Source organism: Equus asinus, chromosome 19, assembly GCF_041296235.1.
Source record: "Equus asinus isolate D_3611 breed Donkey chromosome 19, EquAss-T2T_v2, whole genome shotgun sequence".
NCBI classification, from domain to species: Eukaryota; Metazoa; Chordata; class Mammalia; order Perissodactyla; family Equidae; genus Equus; species Equus asinus.
In genome coordinates this window covers 1,086,005-1,107,157 of record NC_091808.1, presented here as the reverse complement: position 1 = coordinate 1,107,157, position 21,153 = coordinate 1,086,005, and the positions used below count along the sequence as shown (strand labels likewise).

The 21,153-nt window shown below is 50.1% G+C and overlaps 1 protein-coding gene across 5 annotated transcripts in view; it reads right to left on the bottom strand.

Moving 5' to 3' along the window:
- THAP4 (THAP domain containing 4) overlaps positions 1-21,153 on the bottom strand; it is a 45,082-nt gene that overhangs the window by 7,365 nt on the left and 16,564 nt on the right. For 2 of the 5 annotated variants that reach the window (XM_044751544.2, XM_014862634.3), the window contains exons 3-4: positions 2,960-3,119; positions 822-931 (exon numbers count right to left, since the gene is read on the bottom strand). In XM_044751544.2, coding sequence (XP_044607479.1) covers positions 822-931; positions 2,960-3,119 — 270 coding nt within the window. Of the gene's footprint in view, positions 1-821; positions 932-2,959; positions 3,120-7,865; positions 7,983-13,110; positions 13,398-13,708; positions 13,898-21,153 lie in introns of those variants that run through there. The other 3 variants (XM_070489167.1, XM_014862635.3, XM_070489166.1) reach the window with 3 other exon arrangements.

Below are 21,153 nucleotides of genomic sequence, written 5' to 3'. Positions count from 1 at the left end.
AGCATTCAGCGGGGCTGAACTTTGCAGCCACCGAGGCAACAAGGTGCCTGCAGTGCAGCCCCGAGTATGAAGAGGGAGGAGATTTACAACTCTGACGGGGCGATGAGCTCCGAGGGCAGCCCTCTCCAGTGTAATGGAAGCTCCTCTGCCTGCCCAAGGACTTCCAACCCACCAATGCCCCAGGCAGCTCCACGCCAGGCCGACCCAGTCTTGACCGTCCATCTGCTTCCAGAAGCAAGACTCACCTGAGCCTGTGAGCAAGGTAAAAGTCAGGCAGGTGGGCGTTGAGTAATTTCTAACTCGTGAACCTGGTTAACTATTTTAGGAGGACCTCCTACTGGGGGCAAAGCAGACTTCCAGACAGAGAACCTCAGCTGGACAGGGAGGCGCCCGGTTCTAGTCCTGCCCAGAGCCCAGCCCATAGGAAACACCTGTGTGCAGGGCTGCAGCCAGGAGGAAGCCCATAGGGTGCTGGTACTGAAAAGACTAAGGAGAAAAGATCAAACTGTCCTCACAGACCCTCCTATGGCCCCACCTACCTCCTGTGGACCCCTGGGTCCAGAGACTGAGGACAAGGCCTGGGGCCCCCACCTGCCAGCCCCTCTCCTGTCAGCCCTCAGCCTGTCCAAAGGCCTGACACTTCCCACCCTGAAAGGCCCCCACGTCGGCATCTCTGTGAGCACCCACACGCTCAGAGTCACTAAGAAAGCAGGAGGCAGATGCCGCCCCTCCTGCTGGCCACCACCCGGCCAGCACTCATGGAGCGAGAGCGAGGGCCAGGGGCAGAGGCAGGCTGGGGCAGTCCGGCGAGCGAGGAGTACCTGTGTTCTGGGCGCTGACGAAGGCCACCTTGTTGGTGTCAGGCTGGAGGCGGATGAAGCCACACTCCCTGTGCATGGGCTTCCGTGTGTCTGGGTGGAAGGCGTTAAACCTGGACGGGCAAGCAGGATAGGTGAAGCCCCAGCTACTCGATGCCCACCAGAGAGCGCCGGGCTCTGTGGACGGCTCTCCTCTCACTGTCTAAAGCACCCCCACCCACCGAATATAAAGTAACGTGTTTCTTGTTCATGTAGAAACACAGAGATGTATAAAGCACACAGGACGGGAGACAGGACACAACGTGTGCAGGCTCGGGCTGCCAGGGGCACCAGGACTTTCTACCTCCGACCTAGAAGCAGCCCCTCTGCCTGCCCCACCCCCTCCACTTCCTTGTGCATTTCTGGGGGCCTGTCTGCCTGACTGACCATGACCGACCTCGACCCTGAAGACAGGAAGCTGTTCTTTATAAGCTGGGGTATACCCTTCCCCCAGGGCCCTCTCAGCGCCAGCACCTTCCATATTTGTGGACGCTCCGCAAATGCAGTGAAATGCCACCCAGACACCAGGCCTGTCCCCTCTTGAGCATTATCTTGCTTAGGAGTCCAATGGATGCATGTGGCAAGAATCAGAGCAGGCGCTGAGTCAGGAGGTAGTTTCTCGTCAGCCTGTGTCACTATGCTGAGCTGATGGTGGGCAGTGAGAGACGGCTGCATCTTGAACTGGGAGCACTAACCCACAACGAAAAGCCAACTCTCATACCTCCAGCAGCATCCGAGCTGCTGCAGGATCAATGGCCACAACAGACAAGCTTCTGATGCGTTGGTGCTGGTGGCTACAGCTTACTAGGCGGGCAACGCCCTCTCTCCACCACAACCACCAAGAAGAAATACACTTTATACCATCAGCTACTGCTCACACAAACATACCATTATATTTAACAAAATATACATTTTCTAGTCTATTCTCGTTAACTTTTCTTTTAATGCTACTCAAAAAACTGAGTGACTGGCATTAAAAGAAAATTAATTAATGTTAGTCACAAAATTCTCTAATGGATTGTACCCATAGTTTAAAAACACTGCTTTATATTGTTGTGAGTTATTCTGTGTTATCCAGAATTTTCACATTTGGGTTTAGGTGCAGAATATTACTTTGCCATCATTCATTCAACCAAGAATAATGCAAAAAGGTATGAGGTAATATTTCTTAAAACAATAAGATAAGATTTTCTAAGTCCTTTTGAAATTGCCAGGCATCATATGAGTAGTACCAAGTTAATTCAATAGGATTCTTAATGTAAAACTAAGCATACAGTGGAGTTGGGGGGACAGAGTTTTACTTTGTATTTTATATACTTATCTACTGTTTAAACTTTAAAAAAAGTGCATACGACTCCTGTAAATAAGTGTCCTCAGCCCGCTCCCCAGCCCCACCTGCCTTGGGACCAGGCTCCCTCAAGGCAGCACGGCTCCCCGCTGTGCGCCTGCCTGTGTGGGCGAGGTGGAGGCGCCAGCGAGAGGAGCCCAGAGGACTTCTGCTCTGTTGTACACAACACTAACAGCTTCTCTGAGACCTCAAACAGCTCAGGGGCGAGTCTAAACGAAAGCCGCACCCTCTCGCTTTCGGAAACCTTGGGGTGACTGATTTCCATCCAGCAAGGCACATGAGACGAGGGGTTTCACTGAGCACAAGTGTTATTTTTTCATTTTTACTTTTTGCTGAGGAAGACTGTCCCTGAGCTAACATGGCTGCCAGTCTTCCTCTTTGTATGTGGGATGCTGCCACAGCGTGGCTGCCGCTGAACGCTGTGTAGGTCTGTGCCTGGGAACCGAACCCAGGCCACAAAAGCGGAGTGCACAGCACTTGACCACTAGGCCACGGGGCCAGCCCCACAGGCACTTATTTTTACATCTGGATTAAGAAGCCTGAGTTTTTGTGGTCAGCATAGCATCTTCAAACACATAAGAGAACCAGAAAGTACCATGTTTATGCAGTGGGTGTCTCAGGTGCCAGGTTAAGGCCAGGGAGGGGGTGCCTTTCTGAAATACGATCACCAGCTTCCTTCTGCACCTTCCACCTGGCGTTCGCCTGTCTCTTATGGGCTGGGTGTTCCCACAGAGACTCCGGTGGGTGCACTTACGAGAAGTTCAGCATGGGCTGGCCCACGTGGGAGATGTGCACCTCCTCTAGGTACTGGAAGGGCTGCAGCGTTGGGAAGGTCCCAGCTCCCGGCGGGTCTGACAGCCAGGTGCCCAGCATCCAGGACAGCGGCTCCACCACTGGGTTCATCTTGGGGGGCTCTGCGGACAAAAGGAAGAGTCAGTCAGCGGCTCTGCATCCCCTGGTCTCCTTCTGACCGTGCCCTGCTGAGCTGTGGGTGGAAACGCACACTCTGTCATGGAGCACGCCCTCGTGAGTACAGCTAATCCTGCGGGACCATGAACATGCCACTGGCCACCTGTCGAGAGGGGGAGAAAAAGGCCAAGCACTCAGCGAACATCACCTTGCCAGATCCAGCTTCAGAACTCTCTGTCCTGTACTGGAAAGAGGGCGCGGGCCTAGGGTCAGGGTGCCCTGGGGCGGGATCAGTGATGGAGATCAAGGGCAGAGGGAAGAGCATGACCAGGGGAAAGAGGGTTTCAGAGCAGGCAGAACGTGAGGAGCCCACTCCAGAGGCAAGACTTGCACGTGAACGGCCGCCTGAGATTCCCACGAGAAGGCGTGTGGATCTGACAGCACGTGAAAGGCCGCCTTAGGTTTCCGTGAGAAGGCGTCTGGATCTGACAGCAGCCCCCTGCAGACTGTCACCCAGAGGGCACGGTTTCTCTCTCACTCCACAAAAGAACCCACTGTCAGTGAAGTGTGAGAGACAAACGCAGGCCTTGGATTGAGACGTGTCAGGTGGAAGGGGTCTAGCGACAGGAGCGTGGGGGAGGGCAGAGTGGCTGCGTTCGCCATCCCCCCAGGCCACAAGCCCCCTGCCCCAAGTCCTGCTTGGCCAAGCAATCGGAATCAAACACTGGTTACGGACCACGAGCTGGTGAGCGGTTTTTCAGAGGTCAGCTAGCTTGATCCTCACGTCACTGTGTGAAGCATCCTTATCCACATGTCAAGGAGAAGCTGTGGAGGGAGCAGCTGAAGGGCTCCTGAGACCATAGGAAGGCGGGACTTGCCCCCTCCGGCCGCAGAGGGAGGGTGCTGTAACAGGAGGTCTGATCCCCAGATAGAGCCCGAACTGTCCTGGCCACGCCCTGTTCCCCGCCCCTTGACAGCCTCAGAGCTAAGCTCTTCAATCTGAACAAAAAAAGCAGGAGAGGAGAGCGGAATGCTGGCTGATGGTGCCGAGGCTAGACTGCTGCAGGGCAGGTTTTACCAGTGGGCCCACACATGCCAAAGCAAAGGGGCCCCTTCCTTGTCAGAGCTGATAACCCAGCAGCTTCCTTCAGGCCTGCCCGAGCAGAAGACCCACGGACGGGACAGGAGTTCCGGAAGCATCTTGGCCTCTGAAATCACACAAGCTGGGACTAGAAATTGAAAGCAGTCTGGGAGAACAATACCCAGGAGGAAGGGAGGGCCAGGGCTCTGGGCGTCTGAGAGCAGCGGGAAGGGAGGAGGAGGGCCGGGCGCGGCCAGCCTGGGGCACGGGGTGAGGACACTGGGTGGGGGACAGGGAACTGCGCCCCTGACTTCTGAGCCCCCGTGCGGCAAAAACGGGCAGCAGAACGAGGAGGGGTGTGAAAACCCACTCCTTTTCCAAGCTTGCTATCTCTCTCAGGATTTCCTTTTCAAATCACCCGTGGAAAGTCAGAAAGTGATAAAACTTTTGTAATCAGACAACAAAGGAAATTTAAGTCAGGATTTTAGTTACAATCTTTGACGGACATACGGAATAAAAGCTTCAGAATGAAAAGTCTGGGTGAGAAGCTGCTGCTGCTGACGCCGATGACAGCCGATGAGCTGCTTGTCATCTATGACACGTGAGCCAACTCCTTCCTTCTCGCAGTGTGCCCGGCGCTCTTCCAGGGAGCAGCATACTGTCGGTGGAAGGAAGACGACCACCCTGCCCACCCCTGTGGTGCTCGCGTGGTGGCGAGGGGAGACGGCAAGACCGAGAAACGAGGAAAAGATGCCGCAATTAATGTACACTAGGTGATAAGCCGGAAAGGGAGACGGGGGCTGCTGGGCATTTTGAGATCTTAACTAAGAGGAGGAACGACGGCCTCCTGAGCAATGTGCAGAGACCAAGAGGGCATGTGGGGCCCTCGGCTCCTGTGGAGAAGAGTGGGCCAAGCAGACATGCCGGTCTTGCTGGGGAGGAGCAGGTGGCCAGTGTGGCTGGGGACGGCTGGGCCAGGACAGCCTCAGCCCCTGGAAGGGCTCTGGCCTCGACTTTGGGGGGCCACGGAAAGGTGTGAGTGGGAGGGCCGAGATCTCTGGCTGTGCAGAGCGGGCGGTGGAGGGTGGCCTGGGCCCAGCGGCAGTGGTGGAGGCGGGAGAGGGCCAGATTCTGGATCTGATCTGAAGGTAGAGACAACCGGATTTACTGATGGCTGGGATGTGGACATGAGAGAGGGAGGTCACTCCGAGGTTTATGGCCTGAACAATTGAGAAGTTGCCACCAACTGAGGTGCCAGACTCAGAGGAAGAGCTTGGGTGGCTTGAAGTGTGAGACTCTGTGGCAAAAATCAGTCAGCTCAGAAAGTGCAAGTCCTACCATTTCATACAAACAGAAATCATTATTTTTCAGACAGACAGCTATGGCCTCAGAGACTCTCAGTCTGGTAGCATTTTTATCATGCTCAGTTGCAGCACTGAAAAAACGTTCTCTGCAAATCTCAGGCTTTCTGGTGGGTTCTCAGGCCCGCCCACGTCAAGTGCAGCACAGGGTAGGGGTCGCCGCCCATGGTCACAGCCCACTCTGGCTCTCTCCACGTCTGGATCCTCGGAGCCACACCCCGCGCGCGGCCTAGTTTGTGACCAGTCTGCATGAAATGGAAACATACTTTCAAAAGTGCCAGGCTGCTGATGCAAAAAGTCAGTCCTGTGAAGATGCGCGCCACGCCAAACCACGTACTTCCCTTCTCTCAAGGAGGGTCTCTGAGCAACTAGTCCTCTGCTGGCCCAAGCGCCGAGCCCCGTGGCTGAGCCGAGCCCGCCCCCTAGCGTGGAGTCACGCCATTGCAGCGCAGACCCCAGAGGGAGGCAGGGCTGGGAACTGGGTCTTCAGGAAAGGGACACACACCTTCTCAGCAGCCAGAGCTGAGGTGACGCTGAGGGGAGGGACCATGCACTCACTTCTCGCTGCCCCATGTGCTCTGCACGCTCCTGAAGAGGCAGCCTCCTCACAGGAAGGCAGTGGTGGGCATGACACCAGCCCCTCCCCAGACCACCAGGATCAAGAGGCCTCTGCCTGGGGACTCCGACTGGGCCCTCCGCAGGCCGCCGCTTCCCCTCTCCCCCGGGGCACCTCACCACCCCCCATGGCCGCCCTGTGCACCCCAGGGGCACCTGCTCCCCCTCCTGCGGGGCTGTGCTCAGTCCTGGCCCGTCTCTGCCCAGGCTGTCCTCCTCCCAGGGCTTCTCTGCTGGCCCCATTCATCCATCCGGTTGACACCTTGCACCCCAAGACCGAACGAGGCCCCTTCCTCTGACGTGCCGCCCTGGCCCTTCCCTCTCATCTGCCCCACTGGGGAGACCCTGAGGGGGGGAGCCTGTCCTCATCAAATCTGCTCCTCAGAGGGACCTGAGACGAGGAGCTCCTCAAACTTGGGGTGAGAGAGACAGAGAGAGGGAGAGACAGATGGAGACAGAGAGGGACAGAGAGAGGAAGAGAGAGAGAGAGAGAGACAGGGAGAGAGAGGGGGGAGGGAGAGAAAGAGAAAGAAATAGGGAGGGAGGGAGAGAAAGAGAAATAGGGAGAGAGAGAGGGAGAGAGACAGAGACGGGGACAGAGAGAGGGACAGAGAAAAGGAGAGAAAGAGGGACAGAAACAGAGAAGGAGAAACAGAGAGAGAGGGAGGGAGAGAGAGACAGAGAGGGAGACGGGGGGGGGGGCCGGGCGGAGAGAAACAGAGAGGGAGAGGTCTTGTTCTTTCATCCCCCAAAATCTCTCTGGCGATCTCTCTGAGGGAACATGATCTGGTAAGTGAGCATTATCACCTCTTCCAGAAAATAAAAAAACAACACACAAAAAAAACCTTCCCCGAACTTGATTTTCAGGGAAAATAGGTCATAGAGACAACCCACACAGCCAGCAAAATATGCATGAGGGCCCTGAAAGCGGCTGGGATGGGATGTCAGAGCCTCACTCAAGGACAGAAGTGGGCAGGGAACAGGCAGGGACCTCCGTGGAGGGGAGTGGGCGAGCTATCCGAGGAGAGGCCTGGGCAGAGGGCTCGGCCGGCCAGGCACAGAGGGGCGAGGCGGCAGGGCCATGGAGCCGCTCGCCACGGCCCTGTTTACAGGAGCAGCCTGCCCACAAGGCAGCAGAGAGTGGGGAGCCCTCACAAGGAGCAGGAAAATGGCCAGGCCCAGGCCGGTGTGAGGGAAGCTCCTGGCACCATGGAAAATGCCCCAACTGCAGGACACCCCTGACATCACGTGCCACGCAGAAAGGCAAGAATACTGCCAACCAAAGGGGTGCTCTGCTTTTCCCTCAGATTGACTGTAAGAACCGCCAGAGGTCAGAGATGTAGAAAATGTGTCTGAAAATGGATGAAAAATGCGGTAGAACACAAAGTGTAGGAAAGAGAGCAAATATTGCCAGGACCCAGGTGGAACCGACCAGACATTTCACCGTACTCTCTAGAAACCCAGCGAAGCACTCGCCTCCACGAAGACAGACCACAGACTAGAAGAGCAGTGACCAGGGAAAGAAGTGGCAGGAAAACAGGAGAAGGTGCACCCTGAGCTGGCAGAAGTCGGGAAAGGAGCAGAAGAAACACCAATCAAACCACCAGCAGGAGGAGGCTGCAGTGGGAGAGGGCGCACGGTGGGACACGGAGGGCAGCGATAAGTCGGAGAGGAGAGGAGAGGAAAATACAGACCCGGAAACCAGTTCAAAAGGCCTGGAGACCCTCGCATGCTGCGGGTGGGAACGTAGAGTGCGGCCTCTGCTCACAGGGTGGGCGTGGGGCACTGCGCTGGCAGCGGTCCAACCCAGGGATCCACCCAAGGGACGGAAATACCAGTCCACACCACTGGACGAGAGTGTTCACGGCAGCATTATTCACAACAGCCTAAGCGTGCAAACGACCCACATGCCCTTCAACTGACGAATGGGTAAGCAAAATGTGGCACAGCCCGACGCTGGACTATGACTGGGCCATAAAAAGGAATGAAGCCCTGACACATGCAACGTGCATGAACTTTGAGCACACAATAAATGTCACATACTGTATGACGCCGTTTATACCAAATGTCAGCAAAGGCGAGTCCACAGAGCCAGAGCAGGGCAGCGGTTTCCCCACAGCAAGATTCCGTGGTGGAAGAGACCAGAGCCACACACGGGGGAAGAGTGAGTGCGCAGGACTTCACAGCCACACAACTTCCTTTGACACACAGGAGACAGACCTGAGCTGTCCGACACGGGAGCTGGAGGCCACACGCCAGCTTGTGAAATGTGGCTGCTCCACTGAAACGTGCTTTAAGAGTAAGGCACACACTGGATTTCAAAAACTCAGTCCAAAGAAAGAAAACTTCAAGTATTTCAGTAATTTTTAAGTACCGGTAGTTATGTGCTGAAATGATAATGTTTTAGGTAACACTGGATTAAATAAAATATATTATTGAAATTAATGTCACCTGTTTCTCTTTACCTTTTTTTTTCCTGAGGAAGATAAGCCCTGGGCTAACATTTGCTGCCAATCCTCCTCTTTTTGCTGAGGAAGGCTGGCCCTGAGCTAATGTTTGTGCCCATCTTCCTCTACTTTATACATGGGACGCCTGCCATGGCATGGCTTGCCAAGCGGTGCTGTGTCCGCACCCAGGATCCAAACTGGCGGACCCCAGGCCACTGAAGCTGAATGTGCGCACTTAACCGCTGCACCACTGGGCCGGCCCTTCTCTTTACCTTTTTAATGTGGCTCTTAGAAAATCTTAACTGACACGTGAGCACAGGTTATGTTCCTGTTGGATGGCGCTGGAATGGACAGTTTTCAGCACTCAGGGAACACTGTCCCACAAATTCTCCCTGAGGATGTTACTGGAAGACAGAATTCACTGAGAGACGACGGGGAAATGAGGGCAAAAGGAATGACAGTGAGTACCAAACACATTCCACGGGAAAACAAATACAGGCACCAGTCACAGGTGGCAGATGCCCTGACCGTGCAGGCGTGACACGACGCAGAGACACCTCGAGACGAGCCAGGGGAGCAGAGCAGGCCCGCTGTCCATCACTGAGAGTCGATGGCCCTGAGGCTGACAAACCAAGGAATAGACCATGCAGGGGAAGATTTTACTTTAAAAACAAAAGACAGCAGGAACACTATAAAATAATAGGACAGAACTAAGACCAAACACATCTGAACTCACATACCAAAAGAAAAGGCTTTTAAGGGGCTGGCCCGGTGGTGCAGCGGTTAAGTGTACACATTCCACTTCAGCGGCCTGAGGTTCGCCGGCTCGGATGCTGGGTTCAGACACAACACCGCTTGGCAAGCCAAGCTGTGGTAGGCATCCCACATGTAAAGTGGAAGAAGATGGGCACAGATGTTGGCTCAGGGCCAGTCTTCCTCAGCAAAAAAAAGAGGAGGATTGGCAGCAGATATTAGCTCAGGGCTAATCTTCCTCAAAAAATAAATAAATAAATAAGAAAAGGCTCTTCAGATTGGATCACAGAGCAAGACCCTCAACTCTTGCTGTAACTAAACTAAAGTAATCGAGAAAGGCATCTCAGAAAGCTGGGCAAATGCAAGCAGTGAGAAAGCAGGCGTCATGATCTTCCTATCAGGTAAAATGAAGTCCCAGCCAAAATGTACTGAACTTGACAAAGAGTGGCTTTTTTTTCTTTTTGAGGAAGATTAGCCCTGAGCTAACTGCTGCCAATCCTCCTCTTTTGGCTGAGGAAGACTGGCCCTGAGCTCACATCCATGCCCATCTTCCTTGACTTTATATGTGGGACGCCTACCACAGCATGGTGTGCCAAGCAGTGCCATGTCCGCACTTGGGATCTCAACTGGCGAACCCCGGGCTGCTGAAGCGGAACGTGCGCAGTTAACCACTGCGCCACCAGGCCAGCCCCAAGAGTGGCTCTTTAGGACGTGAAGGGTGCAAGTCCCAACGGCAGTATCACGGTTACGAATACTCATGCACCAAACACAGCAGCAACCTCCGTAAGGCAGAAATTATTAAAGATGCACAGATGTTGATAGAAAGAAACTAAAGGATACCACAATTCATGTCTACGTCCAAGTGAATAAAATACAAATAATGAAACAGAATACCTACATGACATATTAAGGTAGTCCTGATTGATACACTTTAGAGCTTAAAACTAGAGAATACTCCTTTTCAAGTTCCTCCAGAAAACTCATGAAAACTGATGTTACAAATGGTCAGAGACTCTGTAAGTGTCAAAAAGCAGAAGCAATTTCCACCACACCGTGTGATCACAACGCAGTGAGACTAGAAATTAAAACACTATGAGACAGCCCTTGAAGACATTATGCTATGAAAGAGAAGCCAGACACAAAAACGTACATATATTTTATGTTTCCGTTTGTATGAAGTTCTAGAAGAGGTAACTGGCTCTATGGTGAGAGGACCAGAACGGGGCCGGGGTCGGGGCTGGGCGGAAGGTACGAGAGCTCGGGAATGCTTGATCACGGGTGTGGGGACACTGGTGTCTGCACCTGTCAAAACTCACCTATGGGAACACCTAGAGCTGTTTCACTTTTGTAAATTATACCTCGATAAAACGTTAAGAGGTGAAAATTCCAGAAAACAAACATCCAAAAAAATCAGAAACTGAAATGCCCTTTCCCTGGACCCATTTACTATGTTGTAACAGCACAGGGTTGTGGGCAGCCAGGTGATACCGGCCTCAGAGTCGGCACGTCAGGGAGCAGCCTAGCTCCCAGGGACAAGGTCTGCTGTTGCAGATCTTCTGTTATTTTAAGAAAATCCAGAAATACTGATTTAGGAGTAAAATATCCCAATTTCTAAAGATGTGCTCAAATTAAACCAACAGGCTGGAGTGTGAGTCATACACCCTGGTCCCTGGCTGTGCTGTCCACTGTCCACCAGCTGGCCACAGCCTTGGTCTCACACACAGGGCACGGGAGGCCTGGCGAGGGCTGGGCGAGCCTGTGGGGCGCGGCCCAGTGCACTCCTGGCCCTTCCCAGGTCGGGGCCTGCGCCTTCCCTCCTCGCTCCTTCCTTATGCCTTTCCTCTTCCAGCTAGGAGTGAGAGGCGGGTGGCCACCCACACAGCCCCTTGAGTCCTGAACCAATGCCTCAGGAACATCAAGCACGATCTTAGCTGGCCACAGCTGTTCATAAGTGAGCAGTCTTGTTTCATTTGAGCTGCACAGGGAGCCGGTTCCAGACTCACGGAACACCTGCGAGTTCTGCGTGTGCGCTGGCCACGGCAGGGAAGCTGCCTGCGTACAGATGGGAGGCTGGCCCACTGAAGTTAATGTGCAGTCACTAGCTCACAGAGAGCAGGCAGAACAAAGCAACAGAACCTGCTGTGAAACGCACGTGAGAACTCGCTTAAGACGGGTCATGAGGATCCAGGTAAGAACCGGGCTTCTGGAAGTCTGGCGGGACTGAGTCTCCCGCCCCCGGTCTGGGGGCCCAGGGCCTTGCTGGAACTTCTCCATCTAGAATGTGTGCACGTGGAGCAATCAAAGATGGATTAAAGATGGATCCATGGGGTTTCCACCGTAGCTGTTGCCTGCTAGCAGGCAAGGTAAGATGTCTATACAAGCAATTCCAATCAGTTGATGTCACAAGGGGTCACGGATAAGAGAGGAGGAGCACAGAGATGGAGAAGGTGCTCCAGGACATCTCCTTAAGGGACAAGAGCCCAGCTGCGCTTGGAGAATGGGCAGGACAAGGTCAGGGATGGAGTGGGGCCTGCAGACAAATGCAGAGCCGTCCCATCCTGGGAGATTCGGGCTGGTGGGCCCGAGGCAGGCTGGTCTGTGCCTTTTACACCTCAGGGGTGCTAATGCAGGGCCTTGGAGTGAGACAGCAGTGCTGGCCGGTGGTCTGCTAGCACAGGTCACGCCTGTCCCTTCTTTGCTCCATGACAATGGCCCCGGGCCAAGTGTGAGCAAAGGCTCGCCCAACAAGCACTGCACTGTGCGGGGCTCGGAGGACTGGAGGGGAGGAGCTGGGGTGTGCAAACCACAGCCGGGCAAAGTGGAATGGAGGAACTGACCAGTCCTGGGGATGGGGACCAGGGAGGTGGCCAAGAGCCGGAAGTTAGAAGCCTGGAGGCCCAGTGAACGGAGTCACCAGAACCAGAACATGGAAGCAAGGCTTAAGATGCAATATGGGTTAGGGGGGCAGCTGAGGACAGAAAGAAGGTGTAGGGGAGAAGTCCAGCAGCAGCCAGCGTCCAGACTGGCAGCCTGGAGGGGCATCGGCAACATCAGGGTGAACGTGCGGGCCACAGGAGCCAAGGGTAGACACTGCCCCCAGGACAGGTTAGAACCACCCAAGAGAGGTGGACTCAGCACGGTCATGAGCACCCAAACAGAGGGTGGGTGGGCGTTCCTGGAAGAGCAGGTGGGGAGAGACTGCTGGGGGCCTAATTTCCTGCCTCTAACAAATTCTGTCTGAAACCCATTCAATCACATGTGCACTTGTAAATAGACTTTGCAATGGCGGAAAGTGGGCACTCGGTCATGTGGAGCCCAAGTTCAGCAAGTCCTTCTGGACACGAAACAACTCATTTAGACGTCAGCTCATTCTGAGCCCACAGTTGATGCATTCTCCAGACAAATACTCTAACGCATCACACTAAGGAAAGTGAAAGGGGAAGCGGTGTGTTTACTTGGCAGTATATTAAAAAGACCAGAAAATTCTAAAGTGACTTTTCTTCTGAAAGTCAGAAGAAACATCTGGAGTCGAAAAAGTCACACTGGACTGGAAATGAAGGCAGGTGCCGTTAAAGCAGCGTCAGGAGACCCTTCGTGCTGCCCAAGGTTTACTGAGCAACGTGTTGTCACATCAATGAAGGTCGGACACCCTGGGACACCTGATTCTGCAATGGAGTATCTTCTTGTTCTGGGAAACACTGCAGATTTAGTCCTCCTGCTGGCTGTTATTTGCTCTTACTTGTAATCCAGTGTAAACTGGACGAGGACAGCAGGGCAGGCAGTAAACAGTCAGTGGCGGGCGGTGGATCCCACGCTTCCTGGCTACACTGCCCCTCGCTCGGCAGCGCCCGCAGACACTGGCCAGCACTGGGAGTCACCCCGGTTCCTCTGCGGGGCTGCACTACTGCCCGTGGAACAGCTGCCAGCCCCTCGGCCACTGTCTCTCTCCTTGTTTTCACTGAAGCGTCGCAGGCGGGAGATCAACCACAAGACAATTCTCAAATCCAAACGTCAGGTTACAGGAACCTGTATAAATGTCAAATCCATCAAACTATATCCTTAAGATTTGTGTATTTTACTGTATGTAAATTATACCCTTCATTAGAAAAAAAATAAAATGAATTTAAAAGTCAAACAAAAAGTATAATAAATGAGGGATCTAGCTTATTTGCCACTTTCAACCTCTTCAAGTAAATCAGACAGGTTTTTCTATGTTTTTTCTGATTTCATTTTTCTTTTATTAAAATCTCAACCAAAACACAACAACAAAAATTTAAATTTTCTCCAGGAAATTTAAATTTTCATTTTTTGGCCCAAGACAGTGAAAGCAGGCTTACCCATCCCTAAGTTTTCTAAACTCCGGAAGCCGTCAAGGTTCTTCAAGGTTGTTTTCTGCCAATTGCCGGGAAATGTTTGCACCTGGCTGTTAGCAGCTTGGCAGGAAGTGAATGCCAAACTTGAAGAATGCATTCTGGGAACTGTAGTTCCACTATAAAAGACGAGTCTTCAGAAAAAGTGGAAGCCACAGACAAACCTGGAAATGACGGAGTCTTAGAGCTGGGAGGAGCTCTGGGGATCAAGTCGAAGTTTACGAAGGTCACACAGGCTGGAGAGGTTACATGTCCAGTGCAGGGCAAGGAGTGGGGCTCAACTGCCGGCCACAGTGGAGCCAGCTCGGAGCCAGGCACACAGCAAACGCTGTTTCTTTGTGGAACAGTCACTCTGGAAACTCCTAACGTAGCCTGTTCTACCTGTCTCCTGGTGGGCTGGCTGCCCACTTATCTTGGCTTGAAAAGTGGAAGCTCAGAGACTGCGCTGTCTTCTGGCAAATGTGCCAGCCGATGGGTCCAGGACCCAATGACAGGAAACGAGCAGACACACTCACCATGACCTAGGGACGGACTCCTTCCTGGCGCCTCCCACCCTCACACTGCTTTGTGTTAGTGACAAAGTGTTTCCGACACTAAGTACACAGCACAACAGCATAAAGGGAGCCAAGGCCACCCACCGCCCAGCCAGTGCTGGCTGTCCCAGGTGAGGAAGACACTAACCTGGCATTGGTGATCATTTGTGTCCCACTGGCATGGCACACCAGGGGAAGCTGTTCTTTTAAAATGATAGCAAGGCCCTCTTTTTATCACCCATGAAATGGAAAGGTGTGCGTGCAAACATGGGGGAAAAAAGAAATGATGGACAAAAAATAGAGCAAATATTTCTATAAAATACAAAAAGACAGAAAAGGAGACCAAAAAATTACTACTTGTAGATGTTATGGCTGATTACCTAGTTAATCCAAAACTCTCAACAGAGAAACTGTTAGAACTAATAAGTGAATCTGATAAGATGGTTGGTTATAAACATTGGCAACTCTCCCACATGTTAGCAATAACCAAATTAAATCACAGGGAGGGGCTTCCAGTTTCAACTCTGACATGGAAAGAGCTCAGAAGTCCTAACTTCTGTTTCTACAAGAAAAACACTGAGTAAACCAAATATCAGTAACTTTTCTTGGACCCATCAGAGAAGTGAGGTCACAGATGTCCTCCCCAAGTCTGGAGCGACGTGCTAACACAGAGTCACAGCTGAGAACCGCTGACCTGGAGCAGAAACGACTGGAGACACCGACTGGCAGGAACTCTTTTATTATTTTCCCTTCTTTTCCCCAAAGCCCCCCACTACACAGTTGTATATTTTAGTTGTGGGTCCTTCTAGTTGTGGCATGTGGGACGATGCTGCCTCAGCATGGTCTGATGAGCGGTGCTGGGTCCGCGCTCAGGATCCGAATCAGTGAAACCCTGGGCCGCCGAAGCAGAGCACGTGAACTTAACCAGTTGGCCATGGGGCCGGCCCCTGGCAGGAACTCTAGATGGTAATTTGGATAAAATGCTGAACGTAGACAAGCATGAGAGTGAGAATCTCGTGGAGGCTGCAGTCCTAGGGGGCCCTCAACTTTCATGGGTTTTATTTCCAGGAACCTCACCAAGTTCTCACCATGAGAACACAAGAAAAAAATCTCCTGTCTCTGGCAGGGGGAGAGAGGAAGGGAAACATTTTGAAATAAGCCTAGAGCATTGTCCAAAACAAAGGCCTGCTCTGCAGTGAAAAAGGCTTTAGCAGAGCTTTCTGTCACCTGGAGGAAGGGCATGTCCCCCAACCAGCCCCCGGAGCCTTCCTGTCTCACCCAGGGCGGGGGAAAGAGGGAAGAAACACTTGTGAAGTCACAGCCCAGGAACACAGGCCACAAAAGGCTGAAATTCAATCAGCAGGTTATAGAACACTTCCCCTCCTGCACAATAACATGGATCACAGCAGAAAAAGCCCCAGGGTGCAGACTCCACGAGAAAGGTTCCTAGAGAAACCCAAGACAATGGGGAGACAAAAACTCAGGACGTTAGAGGAATGCGGGGCCCTGGCATCCAGAGCCCCGGCAGGGATTAGACAGAGCCCAAACGCTGGCCAGGTGAACAGAACACCTCAGCCTAAAGGCCTCGGCACCTCAGCTCCTAGCATCTGATACATCAGGGCCTCCTTTAAAAACACTACAAATCACGCTACAGGGCGAGAAAGAACACAGTGTGAAGAGACAGAGCATGCATCAGGACCTGCCGCAGGCATGGCAGAGATGTTCCAATTGTCAGAGTTGGCATTTACAATAACTATGATTAATAGGCTAAGAGCTCTAAAGGAAAAAGTGGACAATATGCAAGAACACATGAATAATGTCAGAAGAGAGAGGAAAGGCTAAGAAAGAACCAAAAGGAAATGGTACCCATCAAAACACTGGGACAGAAATGAAGAATGCCCTTGATGGACAAGCTGAGGAAGGAATCAGTGAATCTGAAGATACGTCAACAGAAACTTCCCAGACTGAAACGCAAATGGAAAAAAAAGAACAGGATATCGGAGAATTTCTGGACAATTACAAAAGTGATACATAAGCATAATGGAAATAACAGGAAGACAAAAAAGAGACAAAGGAGAAAAAATATGTGAGGTAATAATAGCAGAGAATCTTTCAAAATTAATAACAGGCACCAACTCACAGATCCAGGAAGCTTAGAGAACACCAAGCACAATAAATACCAAAAAATCTATGTCTAGGCAAATCATATTCAAACGGCAGCAACCAAAGACAAAAAACACTCTATACAGAGAGCAAAAATGATAAGAATTACAGTCATCTTCTCATTAGAAGACGTGCAAGCAAGAAAAGAGAATTCTACATCCTGTGGAACGATCCTTCAAAAGTAAAGAAAAGACCTTGCCAAACAAAAGCTGAGGAAATTCATTGCCAGGAGACATGCCCTGCAAGAAATATTAAAGGAAGTTCTTCAGGGATAAGGAAAATGATACAGTTCAGAAACTGAAATCTATATAAAGCAAAGAGCAATGGAGAAGGAATAAACGAAAGTAAAATAATTTTCTTTGTCTCAACTGCCCTAATAGATAAACGTTTGTTCAAATGAATAACAGTAACAGTGTGATTCCAGCATATGTGTAAGTTAAACGAATGACAGCAACTTTTAAGAGACAAGAGGGAGGACGTGAGAATCCTCTGCTGTGTGGAAGCAGCAGCATTATTTGAAAGCAGACTTAGATTCGTGGTAAATGTACAGCAATAATTCTAGGACAATCACTAAAAAGTTTTAAAAAGAAGTACAGGAGGCAGCCCCGATGCCCAGTGGGTAAAGTTCGGCGTGCTCCTCTTCGAAGCCTGCGTTCGGTTCCCAGGCGTGGACCACACCACTCGTCTGCCAGTAGCCGTGCTGTGGCGGCAGTGCACACAAGAACTAGAAGGACTTGCAACTAGAACATACAACCATGCACTGGGGCTTTGGGGAGGGGAAAAAAAAGGAAGATTGGCAACCGATGTTAGCTCAGGGTGAATCTTTCCCAGAAAAAAAAAAGAAGGAGGACTGTAGATGATATGCTACGAAAGGAGAGAAAACGAGACCAAATAAAATACTCAACTAAAACCAGAGAAGGCAGAAAAGGAGGGGAACAAAAGAAGCAAATAGAAAGTATTTACAAACATGATAGGTAGTAATCCAGCTGTAGCAATAATCACTTTAAATGTGCATGGTCTAAGGACACCAATTAAAAGATAAACACTGTCAGAGAAGATTGAAAAAAAAGAGGCAACTCTATGTTATCTATAAGAAACCCACTTTTGATGCCAGCCCCGTGGCCAGTGGTTAAGTTTGCATGCTCCACTTCGGCGGCCCAGGGTTTCACCTGTTTGGATCCTGGGTGAGGACATGGCACCGCTCATCAGGCCAGGCTGAGGTGGCATCCCACATAGCACAACCAGAGGCACTCACAACTAGAATTCACAACTAGGTACTGGGGGCTTTGGGGAGAAGAAGAAAAAAAAGAAAAGAAGACTGGCAACAGTTGTTAGCTCAGGTGCCAATCTTAAAAAAAGAAACCCACTTTCAATATAAAGACATAGATTACAAGTAATGGGATAAAGAAAGATATATCATGCTAACGCAGATCAAAAGAAAACCGGAACAGCTGCATTAGTTTCAGACAAAGCAGACATCAGTACAAGAAAAATTATCAGAGATAATGAGGGGCATTACATAACAAAAAATGTGTCAATTCTCTAAGAAGACATAATCATCCTTAATATCTATGTACCTAACAACAGAACATCAAAATACGTGAGACAAAAACCGACAGAACTGCAAGGAGAGGGAACAAATCCACTGTCGCAGCTGGAGCCTTCAGCATTACCCTGTTCGCAGCAGACAGACCCAGCCAGCAGAAAATCAGGGACGACATAGTTGAACTCAACAGCACCACCAACCAACTCTCTGTAATTGATATCTACGGACGACCATGATGGTTAATTTTATGTGTCAACCTGACCGGGCTAAGAGGATGACCACATAGATGGCGGGTAAAACATTATTTCTGGGTGTGTCTGTGAGGGTGATTCCAGAAGAGATTAGCATCTGAACTGCCGAACTGAGTAAAGCAGGTGCCCTCCCCTATGTGGGTGGGCAGTGAGGGACTGAACAGAACAAAAAGGAGGAGGAGGGCGTATCTGCTCTCTCTGTTGGGCTGGGACGTCTTCTGTCCTGATGCATCAGCACGCCTGGTCCTCGGGCCTTCAGACTCAGACCAGGACTTACGCCACCCCGCTCCCTGCACCCCTGCCAATTCTCGGGCCTTTAGACAGGCACTGAACGACTCTACCAGCTTTCCTGGCTCTCAGCTTGCCGTGCATAATCACGGAAGCCAATGCCGAGCATAAATCTCCTCCTGTATATACACACAACCCCTGTGGGGCCTGTTTCTATGAAGAACCTTGACTAACAACTGCTCCATCCAACAACAGCAGAACACACATTCTTCTCAAGCTCACGTGGAACGCTCACCATGACAGGCCCCATTCCGGGCCAGAAAACATATCTTAACAAATTTTACAAAACAGCGATCACACAAAATATGCTCTCAGCCCACAACGGAATTCAACTAGAAATCAGGAACACCAAGATGGTTGAAAAATGCTCAAATATTTTTAGATTAAACAAGATACTTCTAAATAACAAATGGGTCAAGGAGGAAACCTCAAAAGAAACAAAATATTTGAACTAAATGGGAATGAAAATACAGCTTATCAAAATTTGTGGGATGCAAGAAAAGCAATGTTTAGAGGGAAATTTATAGCACTGAATATGTATATTAGGAAAGAAGAAATATCTAAAATTAATAATCTAAGTTTTCACCTTAGGAAAGTAGAAAAAGACCAATTAAGGGGCTGGCCCCATGGCTGAGTGGTTAAGTTCGCGCACTCCACTTCGGTGGCCCAGGGTTTTGCCGGTTTGGATCCTGGGCGCAGACGTGGCACCACTCATCAAGCCACGCTGAGGGGGTGTCTCACATGCACAACTAGAGGCACTCACAACTAGAACATACAACTATGTACTGGGGGAGGCTTTGGGGAGAAGAAAAAAAAACAGAAGATTGGCAACAGATGTTAGCTCAGGTGCCAATCTTCTAAAAAAAGAAGACCAATTAAGTTGAAAACAAGCAAAAGAAAAAAAATTAGAGCAAAAACTAATGAAACTGAAAACAGGAAAACAATAAAAAAAATCAGCAAAATCAAAGGTTGGTTTTCCTGAAAAGACCAATACTGATAAACCTGTAGTCTGGTTAACCAAGAAATAAAAAAGAGAGAATACGAATTACAAATATCATAAATAAAAGAGGCCATCACTACTAACCCCATGGACGTTAAAATAAAAGGTTAGTAAAGGGTTACTGTGAACAACACGATGCCCACAAATTTGATAACAGGTGAAATGGATCAATTCCTTGAAAGACACATACTACCAAAACTCACACAAGGAGAAATAGATAATCTGAATAGGCCTATATCTGTCAAAGAAATTGAATCAATAATGAATAACCCTCCAAAACAGAAAGCACCAGGCCCAGAGGAGTTTATCGGTGAATTCTACCAAACATTTAAGGAAGAAACCACACCTATTCTCTACAGTCTCTTCTAGAAGGCAGAAGCAGGGGGAACACTTCCTAACTCATTCCACGAGGCCAGCATTACCCTGACACCACAGCCAGACAAAGACATTACAAGAAACGAAAACTATGGACAAATATCTCTCACGAGTATAGATGCAAAAATCCCCAACAAGCACTAGCAGATTGAATCCAACAATGTAGAACAAAGAAAGGTATCCTGTGACCAAGTGGGTTTATTCCAGGTATGCAAGGTGGGTTCAGTACTCTAAAAGCAATTAATGCAATCCATCACATCAACAGGCTAAAGAGGAAAAATCACATGATCCTATCGACAGATGCAGAAAACGTATGTGACAAAATCCAACACCCTTTCATAAAAACTCTCAATAAGTTAGGAACAAAGGGGAACTTCCTCAACTTGAGTAAGAACACCTATCTTAAAAATCTGACAGCTGGGGCAAGCCCTGTGGCCGAGTGGTTAAATTTGTGCTCTGCTTCGGTGGCCCAGGGTTTCGCTGGTTCAGATCCTGGGTGTGGACATGGCACCGCTCACCAGGCCACACTGAGGTGGTGTCCCACATACCACAACTAGAAGGACCCGCAACTAAAATATACAACTATGTACTGGGGGTATTTGGGGAAATATAAGGAAAAATAAAATCGTTAAAAAAAAAACCCCCAAAACAACCTGACAGCTAACGTCATATTTAATGGTGAGAAACTCAAAGCTTTACTACTAAGATCAGGAAAAAGGTAAGAATGCCCCTCTTACCACACATATTCGACAATGTACTGGAAGTCCTACTTGATACAGTAAAAGAAGAAAAGGAAATAAAAAGTATATACATTGGGACAGAAAAAATAAAACTGTCTTTGTTTGCAGATGACATGATTGTCGATGTAGAAAATCCCAGAGAATCCACAAAAAACCTCCTGGAATTAATAAGCAATTACCGTCAGGCACCACATAATGACATTTCGGTCAACGATGGACCGCATATTCAATGACAATCCCATAAGATCAGTACCATTTAGCCTACGTGTGTAGTAGGCTGTATCATCTGGGTTTGTGTAAGTTCACTCTATGATGTTTGCTCAATGACAAAATCACCTAACGATGCACTTCTCAGAACGTATCCCCAGTGTTAAGTGACGTATGGCTGTATAACAAGGTTGGAAGATACAAGGCTAACACACAAAAGTCAACTGTCTTCATATACACCAGCAATAAACAAGTAGAATTTGAAATTAAAAACACAGGAGCATTTATACTTGCACCAAAAAAAGAGAG